General features: G+C 41.3%; 1 protein-coding gene across 1 annotated transcript in view; it reads right to left on the bottom strand.

Annotated features, from left to right (window-relative positions):
• Window positions 1-3,002: 3,002 nt before the first annotated feature.
• Window positions 3,003-18,588, bottom strand: part of CAAP1 (caspase activity and apoptosis inhibitor 1) — a 33,056-nt gene continuing 17,470 nt past the window's right edge. The window contains exons 5-6 of the mRNA XM_074994714.1: window positions 12,715-12,788; window positions 3,003-4,562 (exon numbers count right to left, since the gene is read on the bottom strand). Coding sequence (XP_074850815.1) covers window positions 4,225-4,562; window positions 12,715-12,788 — 412 coding nt within the window. The 3' untranslated portion in view covers window positions 3,003-4,224. The remainder of the gene's footprint in view (window positions 4,563-12,714; window positions 12,789-18,588) is intronic.

Below are 18,588 nucleotides of genomic sequence, written 5' to 3'. Positions count from 1 at the left end.
TCGCTACAGGATCTTGGTCATCCTTCAGAGGGCAACCGTTGTCGCACTGGAGGTCCTCCTGGATGCGCCAATGACCCCTCCAGCTGCTACGGGCTTGCCCTGGTGATGGGGTGGAGCTGTCTTGGCCCTCAGACGGCGTAGGTGCAGCTGTAAGAAAGACAAAGAGGACAGACAGGGACTCATTCACTCAATGTAGCCCCTAGGGCCTACCCCCTCCAGCCCCACTGTGGGCAGCTACCAACACCCCCTAGGCCAAGGGACAGGAATATCCTGGGAACAAAGCAATGTGTGGCCTGAACAACGGCGCTGAAGTACCAGGGCGCCGCGGTGCTTCCGAGACCAGGCTAACAATGGCATCCCCACACTCAACAGCCTAGCAACCAAGGAGAAGTATCTGGCCACAGAGGGGTCCCCTTATAGGTGGCAGGTGAGCCAGGAGAAGCCTAGCTTTCCCTGGTGCACCCACACACCCCCTTGGCTTGCACCCACAGGATCAGGTGCTGCCTCTCACTTGAAGGCATGCCCATATGCCTCATTCCTCAGTGTGTCGGTGGTCAGGCTGGCATCTTTTTGGCCAACCCACTTCCATCTGTGGCAAGTGCTGGGAGGCCATCCCTCACCCCCGAGGACTGAGGCTTGTCTGACCTCCCATGAGGTTGGCAACAAACTGGCACCCATGCCCAGGGGCTGTCTGTTGGGTCCACTTGGCGCTCACCACCTTGCACATGATTCCACTTGCTGAGACTGCAACACAAGCTTCTACCTGAGCTGGCCGGGTGTCACATGCAACACACTCTGTCTGCACCCACCTCCCATGCTCTGGGGTGTGAAATGTTCAGGATACTTAGTGGAGGGACCCTCACCCAGCACGAGGGAGCCCAGGAGGTAGATGACTGTTGGGAATCAGTTCCAGTAAAAATGAAGAGACTCCTGCTGTCCCCCGATGCTGTGTCTGGCTCTGGCTGGGGGTTGGGGCTTGGAGGCCTCCTCCACCTGCTGATGGTGCTCTGGCTGTGGTGGGCAGGCCTCGAGCGCCATGTCCCCACTGCAACATGGCTGGGATGTGTCCTCTCCCCACAGGATGCTGTGCAGCTCCCCGTAATATGGGCAGGTGGTGGGTCCTGCCCTGGAGCATCAGGTAGTGGCCCTGGCCCTGATGTAGCCCTCCCTGAACTCCTTCACTTTGGTCCACACCTGGTCCATGCTTCGGGGTGGGGGGGGCAATGGGGGGGATGACCCCTTTATGCCAGGGCAGTGGCCATCAGGCTACATATGGGTGCATTCCGTCGCTTGGCTTTGGGGTCTGACAGGGTCTTAACCTCCCCCACAGGTCCAACAAGGCCTGGACCTCAGCCGCAGTCCAGGATGGAGCCCACCTCTGGGCACCCACGGATGGCTCCCAGACCCCTGAGGCTGGTCCCTCAAGGGCCCAGGGCGCATCACGTGGTGTCTTGTTTTCAGCTGTGGGAATGCTGACTGCGAAGGTGCAGCTGTGAGCGGGTGGGAGACTGCAGCATGCTCACTTTCCTGGGCTACCTGTTGCTTTAAGAACCGCTGGAGGCAGGAACCAGAAAGCACTGGTTGCTGGGGACAGGTTGCCCCCCTGGGCATCTGCACAGCACTTTAGAGGCCTTTTCTGTTGACAGAAAGCCTCCTGTCACATCCAGATCCGTGTTTTGTCGACAGATCTGTTGACAGAGGCATTCTTCCTCATGGGAAATGGGGTACAACTGTTAACAAAAGTGCTGCATTCTGTCAAGTTTCTGTTCACAGAACAGATTCCCAAGCATGTTTCCTGCCTGCGTTTGTCGACAAAAATCACAGTTTTGTTGACAAAATCAGGTAGCATAGACTTAGCCTAGGAGTTGAGGCATGGAACGAGTCACCTTCCCAGGAGAGAGAATGCAAATGAGGAGAGCCAGCAAGCAAGGGAGGCTGTGATTCTGTAAACATTTTTCAACTCATGTGGTGAACACAGATCACAAGAGATTAACTTATTGTTCATTTTTCTCCAGTTTTAAGGATGTTACATTGTTTTTGTTTTGCTCTGGATTTTTGCAAATGTTGTCAGTATTGCGGAGAACAGCAGGAAGAGTTGGCAAAGGCAAACAAGAGGGAAGAGTGAGAGAAGAAAACATGAAGAATTCAAGTTCACTTCTTAGTTATACCGGTGTAATCCTCTTAGAAGGCACCAATATAATTTAAGAGGAAAAGTGTCCCTACAGGTAAGACGTTGAAGTGCTATGCAAAGCTGGCATAAAAGAGGTATTCAGTGCCTTAAGTATGGGAATTATATATTTACAGCAATAGGAAAACAGATTTTATAGCAAAACCACCTCACTCTCCTATGACTTTACAGTTTAAGATCACCCAGGCAGATCTAGACCTCATCTGCTGTCCTTTTCATTTTTTCCCTCATCCCTAGAAAACCCCCAAAAATTCCAGAAAATAAAATTACAGCACCAGAGGCAGATTTTCAAGGCAGGATTCTGTGCAGTACCTAATTGACTGGGTGCATTCTTCATCACATACATTCTGTCGAGCACCCTCCAACTGCTACAAAAGTCAGGATCATGAATATGGTTACTAAATCAGAAGCATTTTACTAATGCTTCTTCGTACAGTGAGTTCTCTTAAAAGGACAGAATTTTCTCAGCTGAATTTAACAGTTTACAAGTATATTTATGCTGCTGCAGGTTGGTACTATTTCAAGAATCCTGCTTTATCTTTGAGATAATCAAAAAAGAACCTGCTATCAAAGTCAACGTCTAGACATTTACTAACTTTGGGAAATTCTTTCAAGTCTCATAAGGCATTATGGGTATTGTGCCTCTCTAAAACAAGGCCTGCAAATGTAAATAAAGAAAAAAACATTTCCAGTACAGCATATGGAAACTACTAGTTTGTTTTTTTTTTACTATTTAATAATTTCATTTGCTTATTTGCATAAAAATAAAACAAAATTCAATACACCAACATGTAATGAACTAATTATTTTATTGGGCAAGAATTAGACTCATGCCTGAAATGTAACAAACAAAACAAAAAACACAAAACACAAATTTTTTTTTAAATATACTTTCAATTATAAAATAGCACCACTTCCAAACAATCAAAATGAATTTGTTGTGGTTATCAAATAATAGGAAAACATATTGTATAAAAAATTATAAAGAAACATCCTTAAAATGAAGAATGAGTTTATTATTTTTGAATCCTTACAAAAATGCTTAAAAATAAATTAGATAGCTTTTCTAGAAAGCTATTTACAAGGGATCTGAAAAGATTAAATCCGTTAATATTGAAAACTTAAGTTCTAAATCAGAAACTTTTAAATAGTTTCTGATTTGCTGCTTTATCCAATCTTACAAGATGATGTTCTGAATTAACAAAAAAGCTCCAATGAGAAAACAAAACATTCACTTTCTACTATCACATGAAAGAAGTAATTGTGGGAGGAGACTAGACAAATAAAATGTCCAGCAGCATAAAAACACCAACCAGCACCGTTTGCCACTGGAATTATTTTCCTTAACAATAATTGATTTAGAGTGCTTACTGGAAAAAAATCTCTAACCATTTTAATTCTCTAAAAATTAAGCATGCTTTTAATCTTCCAAAGCAAACTGTCATTCAATTTTAACTAGCTCATTTTTATTGCTAAAAGCTGGGCCCCAATGAGAAATAAACATCTCAAATCATATCACAGAGCATTGCAAGCAGATATGACCACTGTCATGCCACAGAAGACCGCTTCAAAATACTACCTTTTTTAAGAAGCACATGCAAGTCAACTTAATTTGCTAACAAGTTCTGGAGGAAAAAAAAAAAAAAAAAAATCAAACAAATAAATTAGCATTTTAACTACTAGCTATGGGAATTATGAAGAACCTACAGTGTTCATTTAACCTTTGTTAAAGGCACCAGGATTCTGGCATAGATGTATGCAATCTATGACTTCTTCCTCGTTCATGTCAAGTGATAACCCAGCACAAAGACACTGATCTCGTGCAGTGTCAAACCAATCCATTTGTGTAAGTCACAGAAGGAGCATGCTAAAGGCAATGACAACCAACTATCAACAATTTAAGCCACAGGTCAAAATACGCAAAAGGGTTTGAATGAGGAATGTCATGCCCAATCCAAATACATTTCAGCACTGAAGAGAATTGACATCACTCCCTTCAAAAATATTAAAAAAAAATTCAAACAGCAGCCTCAGGACTATTTTTTTACATCGCCAGCCTTCATCAATGCCTTAATAGCCCTGGCTCTCATCTCAAGCTCCAGGAGCTCCAGCTGCTGTGCTGATGGCTGAACATCTTCTTGTGGAGGAACCGCCAAAGTTTCAGCTTTAGACTCCTTTGGGCTGGATTCTGCCAACCCAAGTATCTCATTCACGCTTTTCTCAATATCCTTCTGAAGGTCATCTATCTGACCAGATCCACTTCTGACAGTACTTTCTGGCACATGTGGACTCTCCTCTTCATTACATGGGCCTTCTATGTCACTATCATATGCATCTGCATTTATGCTGAGGACATCACTATCTTCTCCCTTGCCTGTAACAAAAACATAACAAATAACCAGGTAGTGCAGGGAGCTGAACAGACATTTCCCTTTCATCTTAGAAACTACTTCTGCATACAAATTCACAATATGGCAAAAAAAAAAAAAAAAAAAAAAAAAGTCTACAAATTAAATGCAAGTATTTTACTCTTTTTCCCCTCCCCCAACCTTTAAAGCAGATCTAATTTAGACAAGTTGTAATGCATTTTTATTTCAATTTAGAAAATCATGTAATATACCAAAGCAGTAGTGCCTGAAAAATTTATTCCATCATATGGAGTTACAGGATCTATTTTCCTAATTAAAAATGTCATAACGTTTTATATCACAATGAAGCTTCTGCATTACAAAATGAAAGTTGATGTGGGGAATTTCTGGGACTGATTACAGTTTATTTTAGAAATAACTTTAATTCTATTAATGCAGTTTAAAATTCTTTGATTACTTCATAAGTTACAAAGGAAGAATACCATAACACATTAAGATGCAAAAAAAGGGTCACATATTACAATTATCTATGCCTTTTAGTGAAGCCCATCAGATGGATTTGGGTCAGCTCAGTAAAATGATTTGAGAAATGCTGGTGGTGGTTTTATTTTTTATTAAAAGCAGAAGTTTGTTAGCAAGAGTTTAACTGGAAAAGGCAGCACAAAGAAAAACTGGCAAAACCTCTATTACCAATATTCACAACTTCACTGAGAAAAGAAAACTACCGTTCCTCAATACATTGGCTCCACAATTACTTGGTGCTTGGATGTCACTTTTACCATTGGATACACTCTGATAATATTCCTTATTGCTTAAAATAATATTCATTGCAGCAAAATTACCAACTCCAAGGTTTTATAGTGGCTTCTGGCAGTGCCACTATAAAATAATTAAGATTGGGTCACCTGTTAATTCACAGTCTTAAAAATGAAATTAGATTTAAAGTGTATTTTAAAAATACCAATAACTTTTCATAATATACTGAAGATATGAAGCAAAAGGTACATCATGCTCTGTAAGCTCCATGTTGCATACTAACAAAACAAACTGATAGTTTTAGTTATATCAGCATTAAGATATGAACACAGTAATTTTCCTTTTTTAAAGTCTCTCCTCCTTTTTAATTAGCTTCATGACAATTGCTTCAAAAATGTTTCTTTGCAGTGGATAGCTTTTAAGAATTACTAATTTTTACCATCTGTTGTTTCAGCTCCTGAATCTCACCTCTCCAAGGCTGGGAAACAACACTGATCTTCCAGTACTGCTCATCAACAACAAAGCCACTGATATATTGGAAACCAAGGCAGTACCTCCTCTGTGAATCGCTGGTCTTGGACATTAGGCAATAGGTGTTTTACTAAAGCTCAGGTTATAAAGAATACATCTATAATGCAATCTAATAAAACAGGGAACCAGGGTCTATGCCTTTAACTAATTGTCTTTGTATCTCTGGGAGTTTTCCTCAAGATGCTCACATGTAATACTTGATTGTTGCACAGCTTAGAAAAGGATTTTACTAATCATTCTTCTAAATAATAATGACAATTCCCTTAAAACCGTATGTTTTTGTCCCAATATGCATTAGAAAGGTAACCAAGTTAGTCTGTATCTTGTTTTTTTTTCAGTTCCAGTATGAACCATTCTTCCTCCCTCTTGAAACAACAGCAGAATAAGCATATTTGAAGAGAAATTTTAGATGTCTGTCTTTAGAGATGCTTTTTCAGATTTCCACGCCTTTGGTGGTACAGCATATCACAGGAATGGAGCTACATGAAGGAGAGGCATTTCTCAAACAGGAGGGAGAAGAGAAACACTCCCCATTCCACAGGAGGCCATATTCCACTTGAGATTTGCACAAGATTTCTTTCATTCTATGCAAATTGCATGTGAAGATTAACAGGTAGCATATGGAAAAGTGAAATTAAATTAGTCTTCGTTCCAAAGTAAGTTTAAGCATGACATTTTTCCAGAGATCATTTTTCACTTAAAGGGAAACATTCAATGCTTCAGAAAACTCTACACTTCTGCAAAATACTTAAAAGAATCACTTTTGGTGCATGTGTATGTTTTCTTATGAGCAGGGAAGGAAAATTGTTTAAAAACATTTTTCTTGGCTTTTAAGACATTACGGTTATCCTGAGCAGGTGGAAAAATCAATATGGAACACTAAGAAAGATATATAATAAATGCATTTTTCTTGTTTAAAAAAAAAGAGGAATGGTCTTTCAGCCAACTATCTAGTCAATGAAAAATTTCCACAAGTTATTTTATAAACACCACAGGCATCTTTAAGATAGCCATCGGGGTTTTACTTACCCAAAATAAAATTAAACCTGAATGCTGATAGAGAGTTCAAAAGAAAAATACACACTCTCAATTCTGGAGCTTAGGCCCACATTTAAGAAAGCACACAAGCAGTGTTCCATCTACTCTTTTCCATCCATGTCCAGAATAACTTTTGTTATGCGTACCGAGTCGTGTACAGCTGTGCACCACCAGTAGAAACACATGCTCCCAGCTGTGGGTGCTCTGTTAATCAGCTGGGCTGCACATGAATCTCTCCTGGGTGGCCACACAAACGCTCCACTTTCAGGGAATACTGCACACAAGTCCCAAGTCAGGGTTTATATGCTATGCAAAATAGGAATGCGTTCCTAAATAGAGGCCTTAGCTCTTCAAGATGTCCAATTCCAGATTTGTAACATCAGCTGCTGAATATAGATATAAAACCACACTAACAGACAGGTTAAACAGCATATGATTTGTCACGAATGTACAGCCATGTGTTTCCAAAAATCAAGATTATAAGTATATTCCAGTAGGAGAAATTTTGTTAAATCCCTGTAAACTCTTGTTTCTGGAGATTAGCATTGTTGAGCCTGTTGATAGTCAAGATTTTTAGTCTGTGACACTTATTAGTCTAATCCTCAACATCACATGGAAGAGTCTATCAGTCCCCTACTAAAGTCTTCAATGCTATAGAAGTGATGCATTTAGGATAGTTTTTGCCCTGTCTCCAAATGCCTTCACAGCAACCTTAAAAATCTGCATTTCCACCTCAAATGTAAGTTTCACTTCATCTCTCCCTGCCTACAGAAAGGTATAAAAGTGTATTCAAAATGTAACCTTATAACTTTAATGTCCCAGGAAGGCACAAGAAAGGAACAGAAATTCTTCTGTCTTGCTACGAGGTACCAGTCCATATGTACTTAAAACACTGTTCGGATGCACAGCATTTCCACAGGGCAAAAACCAAACAAACAGTATTTGCGGAGCCTCATTCAAAGTTCAACAGTTAAGCTCCGAGTGTGCTCATCATCGCTGTCAAAGAGAAACTTAACTTTGCTTTGACTGTGATCAGATGGTGGGGAGAAAGGGGGAGGAACAAAAAATTGACAAACTCACATGTTCATTCCTGTCCCATTACCTGTGCAGTAAAATAGTTAGCTTGTCCAGCATTCAAAAGGTACAGGCTCTAACCAGAATTAGGAGTCTCCACGGCAGCACAATACACAGTAATCACATAAGCCCACTGGCCTACAAATGTTGTTTGATTAGCCTATGAGCTTCCTTTCCCTCCTCTGCCGTTGTAATTTTACACAGTAATAAAATTCTCAGGTGGCATTTCTCTCATTATCTTTTTCATTTTGATAACTTGTACTTATACTTTCACCTACAGTTGTGAAATTCATTTCAGCATATTTAATTCCATTTTAACCCATATTTTACTCACTTCTACTTAGTTCTCTTTGTTTTATACCTTATTTCTTTCCTGTAGCATCACAGGCTCCAGCATGAAAGAAGAATGATTACTAAGTTATATTTACAATTTATGTCCATATTCTCGAAAGCTCTTTAAAGCTAGCATCCTGAGAAGCACTGCTGTCATTGCCCAAAGCCATCAAGATCCTCTGGTTGATAAAGTCATAAAAAAGGACAATGAAGCAATCACCTGCAGCAGTCATCAATTCCCTGAGAGAGCACAGAAAGCGCGGAAGAAGTCTGCAGGAAATCTGTCAGTTCCGAGGTCACTCCGTATAGTGCAATAAGCAATGTTTAAAGTATTTTTCAAAAAGTCATGACATTCTGCTCCAAACAAGTCTACAGCTTTTGTTACATAACCTTCCCTCTCCGTTTATTTAATTCCTCTGACTAGCTACTTCAAAAATAAATAAATAAACCATTTGCAAAGTTGTTGAAATAAGACTCAGAATTGTGAAATAATAGTTGCAGGAAGCAAATAATATTGGGTCCTCATAAGAAAAATACAGTTTATGAGAACCTGCCACATTTACCAATTGAAAAAGTTATTTCTGACATTACTATGAATGGAGAGTCTGAAGGAAAATAAACAGTCTGAGATAGAAACAGCTATAATTCTAGTGTCACTTTTATAAAATAATACTGACAGTTCTTACAGTGTTCATGAAATAGAGCTAAAATAATACACTCATCCCTCGTTTAACGAGTACTTTACCTACAAGTACTCACTAAAATGAGGGACACATGTACCCACCTATGTTCACTAGATGAGTGAATGTCCCCTCCTAACATGAGCCAGCTGTGGGGTCCCTGGCCAGGGGAAGTGGGGGGAAGGGGGCGGTGGGGAGGGATACTTGCAGTCCCGCAGCTGCCCCTGCTCCAGCCACAGGGTCCCTGGCCGGAGGGGTGGGGGGAGAGACCCCCAGCCCTGTGGCTGGAGCCTTCTCCCTCCCTGCCCTCAGAACATGCAGCTGTCTGACAGCCCTGCAGCTGGGGGAAGAGAGGGAGAAGGCTCTGAGCCTGGTTCCCTCCCCTGCACTGGTGGGAACATGAAACTGACCAGCCATGAGCTGATCAGTTTCCAGGTACCTCAAGCCATGGGGAGACTGGAACCAGCCACTCTGCCACTCTACAAGCCAGGAAACTGACCAGCCCTAGTGGTTCCTGGCTCCCCTCCCCTTGCAGGAAAATTCGAGTTATGTAGGAACAACCCCTGGGTAACTCAAGGGTTTACTGTATTAGTCCCTCCGCCTGCCCTGCACACCTCACTCTTGGCCAAGTTTTAACTCCCCCGCCCTCACGGTCCCAAACCACCCTCAGCCTTAAACCCCCCCCGCCCCCATCAGCACCCCAAACCACCCCCAGATGTAGACGCCCCTCAGCAGCCCCAAACCGCCCCTAGCCTCACACACACACACACACACACACACACACACACAGTGCCAAACTTCCCCCACTCTTAGACACTCCTCCTCCTCCCACAAAGTCTTCACCAGGACTGCTAAGCTGGGCAGCTTCCCCAGCCCTCCTGCTCCCAGAAGGTAACAGTCGTTTAAACCAATTAACTCAAGTGTTATGCTTCCAGGACCTAGGCATTAGGTAATTGCTACCCCAAGGCCGTGTCTACACTAGCCCCAAACTTCGAAATGGCCATGCAAATGGCCATTCTGAAGTTTACTAATGAAGAGCTGAAATACATATTCAGCGCCCCATTAGCATGTGGGAGGCCGCGGCACTTCGAAATTGACGCGGCTCGCAGCTGCGCAGCTCATTCAGATGGGGCTCCTTTTCGAAAGGACCCCACCTACTTCGAAGTCCCCTTATTCTTGTGAGTAGATAGGAGCCCCGTCTGAACGAGCCGCGTCAATTTCAAAGTGCCGTGGCCTCCCACATGCTAATGAGGCGCTGAATAGGTATTTCAGCGCTTCATTAGTAAACTTCGAAATGGCCATTTGCATGGCTATTTCGAAGTTTGGGGCTAGTGTAGACATAGCCCTAGTGACAGAGACAGCTGCTGGAGATGGCAGCTATCTCTATTGATAGATAGCTGCCTGAGGCAGCAGTGTTAAGAAACTGCAAATGGCTTCTTTAACAGCCACCTGCAGCTCAGAACTGCCCAGCTGGTGACCTTTAACAAATCTAATGGGACCCATGTTTGGGTCTCAGCCCATAGGTTGGAAATCCCTGCTCTACATACATATACTACGTCCTATTTCTGGTGCCAAACTACTCAAATACATCATGGAACGAACTGGAGACTTTTACGTGTATTTTAATGGGAATTTAGTATCATTCTTGTGAGTTTTTGCCTATGAGCAGAAATTTGGGAATCAAGTGTTCTCTATAGCGAGGGGTGAGTGAAGCTGTTGCTGGTTAAAAGTAGCTTCCAACATACAGTAGGGAATCAAAAGCACATCACTATGGGGTCTACACTTGCCTCCAACTTTTAATTTGGAACACAGAGCTCATCTACACTACCCCTCTCCTTTAAATGGGGCATGCAAAAACAAGCCTGCTCAGTGAATAGCAATGAGGTGTTGTGCTGCATATGCAGCACCTCATTAGCATAATTCTCGCTGCATGAATGCACCAGCAAGCATCTAGCCGGAGGCACTTCGACGTTCCCATGCTACTTCGAACTGCCCATGGCTAGACTGCTTGCTGGTGCTTTGAAGTTAGCAACTTCGAAGCTCGCATGGCAAGAATTATGCGAATGAGGTGCTGCATATGCAGCGCAGCACCTCACTGCTATTCACCAAGCAGGCTCATTTACACACCCCTTCAAAGGATGGGGTTAGTGTATACGAGCCCCAAGAATGTTACTCACTTTGCATTTGGTGTGGAGAAACAGCTTGATTTTAGATAAGACCCCAAATAGTCACTGATTTTAAAAAAATATGTGCAGCGCAGACTTCTCCTACATGCAGTTTGAACATGCAAAGTAAGTAGTACTTTTGGCAACACTGACTAAGTGAAATGAACCAAATTCAACAGAGATAATTAGCATTATCCTGGAGAAGCTCAACTCTTTCAGCAATGAGGCAAAGAAAACACAGATCATAACTAAATGGAGCTATTAAATTATGAACAGCTCTTTGGCAGCAGGTTATAAATGGATTACATCAAGTGATAGAATGCCAACAAAAAGTACTATGGTCGTATCAGCATTAAGAAAAAGGAATCTGAAAGAACTGTGATGAGTCCTGAGAATGACTAACATCCAGACAGATAAGATGCTCCCCTCTCCCTCAGCTTGGTTATTAAACGGTGCTCCTGTATAGCAGCAGTAGTGCTCTCCTCTATAGAGTGCTTCTCCTCTACACAAAAAAGATCCAGCCTTAGAGAACTCAGTGGGGCAAGAAAGGGAAAGGAAACACAATTGCAGATTTTCTAAGCCAGCCACACAGCCTTGGAGAAGTCAGGTACCTATTTATTTTCAAAGTAAAACTCTACTGCCATCCTCTCTCCTTTCCTCAAGTACAGGCTCAGAGAAGAGGCTTTAACAATATCTGCCAGAGAACAAGGAGAAAAATGCCTATAAAAAAGCTGGGGTCCACACTCAACTACTAGGAAGTGCATGCATCCCAGGCTGAGGCAGGATTTGAGTTTTGTTTTTGCTTTTTTTGTTTTTTAAATATAGCTACTTATTTTAATTTACAGATTGATTGTGCTGAAGACTGCCTACTGACCGGCAGTTGACCCCACGAACTAACAACACACCTACAGTCTACTTCAGTACAGCTAGTATTATGTTATTGGGACTTGAAGTTCTGAAGGAATTAGAAAGAGCAAATTGCTTATATAATACATTATCTAGTCTATTGCTGCTGTAAAGGGTCGTCATACTGAATGTTTTTGACTGGCAAAGACAAAAGTCATCATGAACTTAATGATAAACATGCATTTCCCCAAAACCTTTCAATTTCTTTTTATATATATACACATATTATATATATACATATATATATAAAAAAACCCACCAAACACTTTTCTGCCACTTTAGATCACAATGGGTACACTGCAAAAAAATGAAGGGTGGAGGGCATTTTTGAATGCCAATATTGCAGCACAAAGGCAACAAAATGACCCCATGTCATTCAAAAGAACACTCGGCTCCTACAGGAGCATTAATGGGAGTATTGATTGTTTAGCATTTCTGAAAATTAAGTCCATGATTTCCATTTTTGTTTTGTTTTGCTCTTTAAAAAAGTAATTCACCATTGCTTCATTTCGGTAAGATTTAGATGTCACAGATGACCTGCAGCACTGAATTACACTGAGGATGCATCGCTACAATTATTACGACCAGTTCACACATTAAGTTTTTGACAGTCACAGGATACTGAAACTGATCGTGACAATCAGAACAAGATTTCAATTTTTTACAATACATACCTTGCTTTGACTCTAGGCCTTCTAGTTTGCTGTCTTCCCTCAGAGAAGAAGTAGAATCTACATTGTTGTCTTGTCTGGAAACAAACCAGAACACATTTCATTTGCACACGTCATTATATAAAGTGAAGAGGGCTGCTTCAAAGAAACATTTGCTTTATGTTATTATGTGGTATTTGTTGATAACATGAGTAAGACAGGTTCCATACTGAACTTGACTCAGAAGAGTAGCCATTTTAATCCGTAGCTTCACAAATAAAAAAATAGCCCCACGACAACTTAGAGACTAAGATATTTAGTAGGCTACAAACTTTCATGGGTAAAATCCATGTCCTCAGATGAATGGAGTAGGAACAAAATCCAGGTTAAATGTGTCAAATTTGTAAATGAATTCCAATTCAGAGGTCTCCCTCTGTAATCTTATAGTAAAATTTCTTCTATAGAAAAATGGCAAAATGCAGCATAAATTGTAATGCAGGCAGGAATTTAAAAAAAAATGTATATACAGTTTCAGTTGCATTCCAGGGATATTTTCTGTTTACTTTTGGAATAAAATAGCTATTTTTCACTCCCATCAGAAATTAACATTACCACTGGAGTATTGCTTTTTAAAACCAAATTCAAGCAGACTATTGACCTGTGTTCAATTTTTCCTACTTTAAAAGATTAACATTTTTTAATTCTAACATTCCTATGCACTCCCCTCTAAGGTTTTAAGCCTGAAATTACTTCATGTTGCACAGTACCAAACATGAAAAATAACCTAAAAGCTATAACAATACATGTTTGTGGCCTGTTATCTACCTACAACTTTCCATTACATTATTTACAAAAAGCAGGGAAGTACAAACAAGAGATTGTAAAATGTGCTTGAAAAGCGTAGACACTGCTTACAGCAAGATCCTGACATCATAGGAGAATCCATTGTTGAATATAATGAGCATTTTGACAGTAAAACTACAGTATATTCATCTACTTAATTCCATACCTCAGCTGTTTTCCTGTCTAAAGTTTGTGTAGTATGATTATATGAACATATAATCAAAGCAACCAACCTACTTGTTAGGTATTAGAACAGACCAAAAATAACCCAGGATCTTACCGTTCTCTAATTTCAGTTTTAAAACTCAGTTACTTTTCAACTATGGCTGAAACCAGTTTTTTTCTTTAAAAGGTGCCTGCAGATTTTTTTCTTTCTATAAAATAATCACAAATGTGTTTCTGCTTAGAATGTCAGGCTAACAAATTAACTCTTCACTTTATACACTGTTTTGCACCAACCTACTACATTTGATTCCACATGCCAGAGGGTACTTTTATTTTGATTACTACAGTGTCTGCCACTAAAACTGGAAGTAATCATTTCTGACTGGCCTTCTATTTCTCCAACAAATTTGCACATAAAGACATGCATATAGTTATCACATCATACAAACACTGCCTAGGAAAGTGCCTGGGCATTTGCTCACAGAGACACAATAATTATGCAAAAAACCTGAAAAGTTTGACTTGATAGCACACACCTACTTTGACTTAGCCTGTATCTGGCAAAACACTAGGCTAGGATCACATGCTTCCCACTCCCCTCTGGTATTTTCCGCCCCCTCAAACTCTACTTTTAAGCTGCTTAAGTTGGGTGACAGGTTATTTCAGATGTCAAGGTATCAATTCTATGGGGCTCTACATTTCTAACAGAGGGGTGAGCATAGGTGGCAGAGATGAGAAAAAGAGTCCAAATGAGGAAACAGGGAACTTGTTTACGTGAGTTTTCTTTGTCTTGGGAAACACCAAATGTTTCCCCACACAATGATTTTTGCTTGTCTCTAGAAGGCCATAGATATTTCAGGCTGACTTAGCTCTTAAATGCTAAATCAAAAACCAGAAATCCTGAACAAAATTTTGCTTTAATCTGATCTCTTAGACATGGAAACAGATTCTCAGACTTTCCTTCCTTCCTGCCACAGCTTCAAAATTAAAACAAAAAAAACAAAGCCCAAAACTTGCCCTCTTCCCTTTTGCCAGCGAGAGCAACCGACTGACCGTCTCCAATGCTGATGACAATGTTGCCCCTTGGCAAGTAGCAGGGTCAGCTCTGACACAATAAAACAGTTTCCAGGAGGAAAGATGTCACTTCTGCAGTAACAAAGCTCCTGCTGCCCTAAATCTTAAAACTAAATATCAAAAGAAACCCCTTATGTCGAACTAGAGTTTGCTTTAAATATAAATACTAGAAAATTGCTACATTCCTTTTCACCTAACAACAACAACAAAAAACAAAAACACCACACCAGCTTTTCTCTTAACTGAAAATCAAGTAACAAAACCTTCCTGCAATCATAGTACCTCCTCCTCTCTTCTGCTGCTTGCTTTTATACCCTGGCACTTAAACAATTGATATGTTCAGAATAATATTAACTGCTTCAGTAAAGAAAAAAATTTGCACCCCTGCTATAAAGACCACCTTCTGTTTAAGAAATCTGGGGCCCCAAAGGCAATCTTTTACAGCACATTTTATGTTATCCTAATAGGCTGGGTTTGACTGCACTGATGATGAAAAAAAAAAAACTTCACCAACTGAATTTTAATAAGTATGTGTCATACACCATCTTGTGGCCAAGCAGAGGCAGCAAGGTCCTTATTTGGTTTATTTTTGTAATATTAATAAAAAGAATCAGTGCAAAAGGACAGTATGTCAATTTCAGTTACTTTTTATTTATTTATAGCTGATAACCAAAAGCTGACACAAAAGCGGGAAACGGCTCAGTATTTCTCCAAGATTTAGGGAGCAGGTGATTTTCTGCATATAAAACTAAGGCATTGTTTTGGAAGCTGACAGCCTGATAGCCTCATTATTTTTATTAAGCTTATCTAATAAGTGGCTGTTAAAGTTTGGCATTCACTGTGCCTTCTGGCTATTTGGAAAGATAGAAGTCCAAATCGGTAAAATGTACTCTGAGGGAGTCAGTGCTGCTCTTAAACGTCAGCCGCAGTTTTCTCATGCTCTCTTTTTCCAGTTGATTCCTTCCTCTCACCCTTCCAGTTTTGCTGCATGAGCCTCTCCACTTCCATTTTTCCCTTAGTCTTCCTTGCCATTCTCCCTTATGTATCTGGGGTTCTATTCCATGTTTTTAATTACATACCGGAAGAATCCTTCCTCCTGACATGACGACAGCTTCTCTCATCTGGTGCTTGCTGTTGACAGCAGCTGCAAAGTGAAGTTTATCTAAGGCTAAGTCTACACTTACCAGGAATGTGAACACCTGCTATGCAATTTTAAATACGCCAATTGCGTACCTAAAATTGATTCTGCAGCCATCGATATTGGTCCCTGTCTTCACTGCAGAATATCGATGGGGGCACTTCTCTCACTGACATTTCTTAATCCTTGTGGTTTACAAGGAGTCCAGGGTTGACTATGGTCCCTGAACATGCTGTTTGATCTTCCGTGGCTAGTTCAGACCTAAGCATTACTCAATACTTTTCACCCTGTGATCCTTAGGAGTATGCAGTCTATGCCTAAAATTTTCAAATTGGTCAGCACATTGGTTTGAATTTTAAGGATTCACAATGAAAAAAAGTTGAAAACTCTGGCCTAGTTCGTTTAGGCTGCTCATTTTCTTTCACTTTGCAAGTATAAAGAAGTGGAACTTGGAAGAGTTAGTTTCACTTCACAGGCTTCCTTCTCAGAGTAGTAAAGGACTGCCTACGCTGATCTTTCCCGATTTCTTCTCTGTTTCAAAAGAGAAAAACAAGTTTTACAGGACAACAATTAATATATACACAATTGCAGGTGCTTTTCTTGCAAGAAATGAGAGAGGGAAGTCTCTCCCCTGCCCAAAAGGATGACGACGTGAAATAAATAATAATCAGCATTAGGTACATTTCAGAATTGGACTCCAGACCGATCCGATATACTAGGCTAAGGTTTCTCGACTCAGCCTCCAAAATACATCAAAGGGACACCTGGCAGGCCCAAGGTATGTGTGGCAGACAAGGAGTTTGGGTCCTACCCTTGGGGACCTGAATGGAAAACACAGGTGAGTGTGTGCACACATGCAGAGATAACTTTGCATTCACCCCACAGTAGCAGCCCATGCAGCTCAGATTGGGCTCAACTGTTTGCATTGCAACCTGAACCATGATCTCTCAGTGCCATGCAGGTTTAATAGATGCCCACTCTTACAGGGTGCCAGGTTACAAACCACCAAGCCCTTGCACAAATTTAGCTTAGGCCCTTCCTCCCCATCCTCTCCTACCCCCCGGTCCAAGAGGGGTTAGGTAGTCAAGGCCAGGGGTGTGCAAACTGGGGGCAGAGGTGCCCACTGGGATGTGTGCGCAAAATTTCAGAAGCGGGACACAAAATAATCAGCTCTCCCTGCCCCCCAAACATGGGAACTCTCAGCTGACTCCACGCAGCCGCTGTCAGCTTCAGCTGCCCTGTGCAGCACTGCTTGCCTCCCTGCCTCTGTAGTCTGTGGTTGGGGTGGGGTGGGGGGGGGAGAACAGGCTCTTTAAAACAGGAGGGAGCTGGTTTTTTTAACTCCCCTACCATCCCCCCCAGTGGGGAATGGGTGAGACAGACTCTTGAAAAAGCAAGACAAAGGGCTTCTTTACACTACCACCCTCCTTCAAAGGAAGGATGGTAAGTAGGGTGTTGGAAGTTTACTAAGCAATTTCCCCCTGCGGCAACTTCAAAGTTTTTAAACTTCAAAGTACCAGCACAGGTCTAGCCATGTCTCATCCACTATTACTTCAAAGTGCCAGGACAACTTCGAGTCCCCTTCCTCCTCAAAATTTTGAGGAGTAAAGGGTCTTCGAAGTACCAGCACACGTCTAGCTGCAGCTCACCTGCCGGTACTTCGTAGTAGTTTTGAGGAATAAGGGGACTTTGAAGTTGCCCAAGCACTTCGAAGTACCGGCAGGTGAGCTGCGGCTAGACGTTTGCCAGTACTTCGAAGTTGCTGCTGCTGCGAAAGCGGCAGCGGGGGGCAATTTGCTTAATGAAGTGCTGCGTATGCAGCGCAGCACTTCATTAGTAAACTCCCAAAACCCTACCTCCTACCATCCTTCCTTTGAAGGAGGGTGGTAGTGCGCAGACAGCCAAAGAGTTAGTTGTTTTTTTTTATATATATAAAAAATAAAGCACTATTCATTTCATTAAGAAGAGCTTGGGTGAGTGAGTGTGTGCATATTACACATTTTATATATACATGACGCATGTTACACATTATACACACACACGCGACACACTCCCAGTCATTAAAAATTTTGAAATGTTACTGTTTTTATGTATGTACATTTGAATTTGTGTGTTGATTAACAAAGTTTTTACATTCTACTTACTTATTTTCTTATACATGCTGAAAGGGACTCCCTCCCACATGAACATAACTGAAATTTCTGTTGGTTTGGATCAGACAGGTAGGGGAGCCCCAGCTAACTGCAGGGATGAAATCGGGGACCCAATGTAAAAGTTAGTTAACGCCAGTCTAAGCCAAACCTTAGCAGCACTGCAATGGCTGGAGGTCACAATACATAGAGCGAGGAGCGCAGCCAGCCTAGCAAAACAGGAGCCTGCAATGATACACAGGGTGTACTTATTTAGTATTTATTATGTTAATGCATATTAAATAGTGGGTAAGAAATACTTTAAAAACCCAGATTTATTTTAAGCTACTTACTGGGGTGCAACAGGTCAAGGTTTTGGAGGCCAGAAAGGATGAGAACCACTGTAATAGATTCTTTTTGGTACGCATTGAAAAGAACAGTCAGAGCATGATTTGGAGAGACTCATCTTGCAGGCATGATTGTGCCTTTGCAATTAACTGTGTCTATAATTCAATGCCTTTCAATCCTAGTCTCTGTGATTAACAGATG

The sequence above is a fragment of the Carettochelys insculpta genome, chromosome 5 (assembly GCF_033958435.1).
Source record: "Carettochelys insculpta isolate YL-2023 chromosome 5, ASM3395843v1, whole genome shotgun sequence".
NCBI lineage: Eukaryota > Metazoa > Chordata > Testudines > Carettochelyidae > Carettochelys > Carettochelys insculpta.
This window is presented reverse-complemented; position numbering and strand designations above follow the sequence as displayed.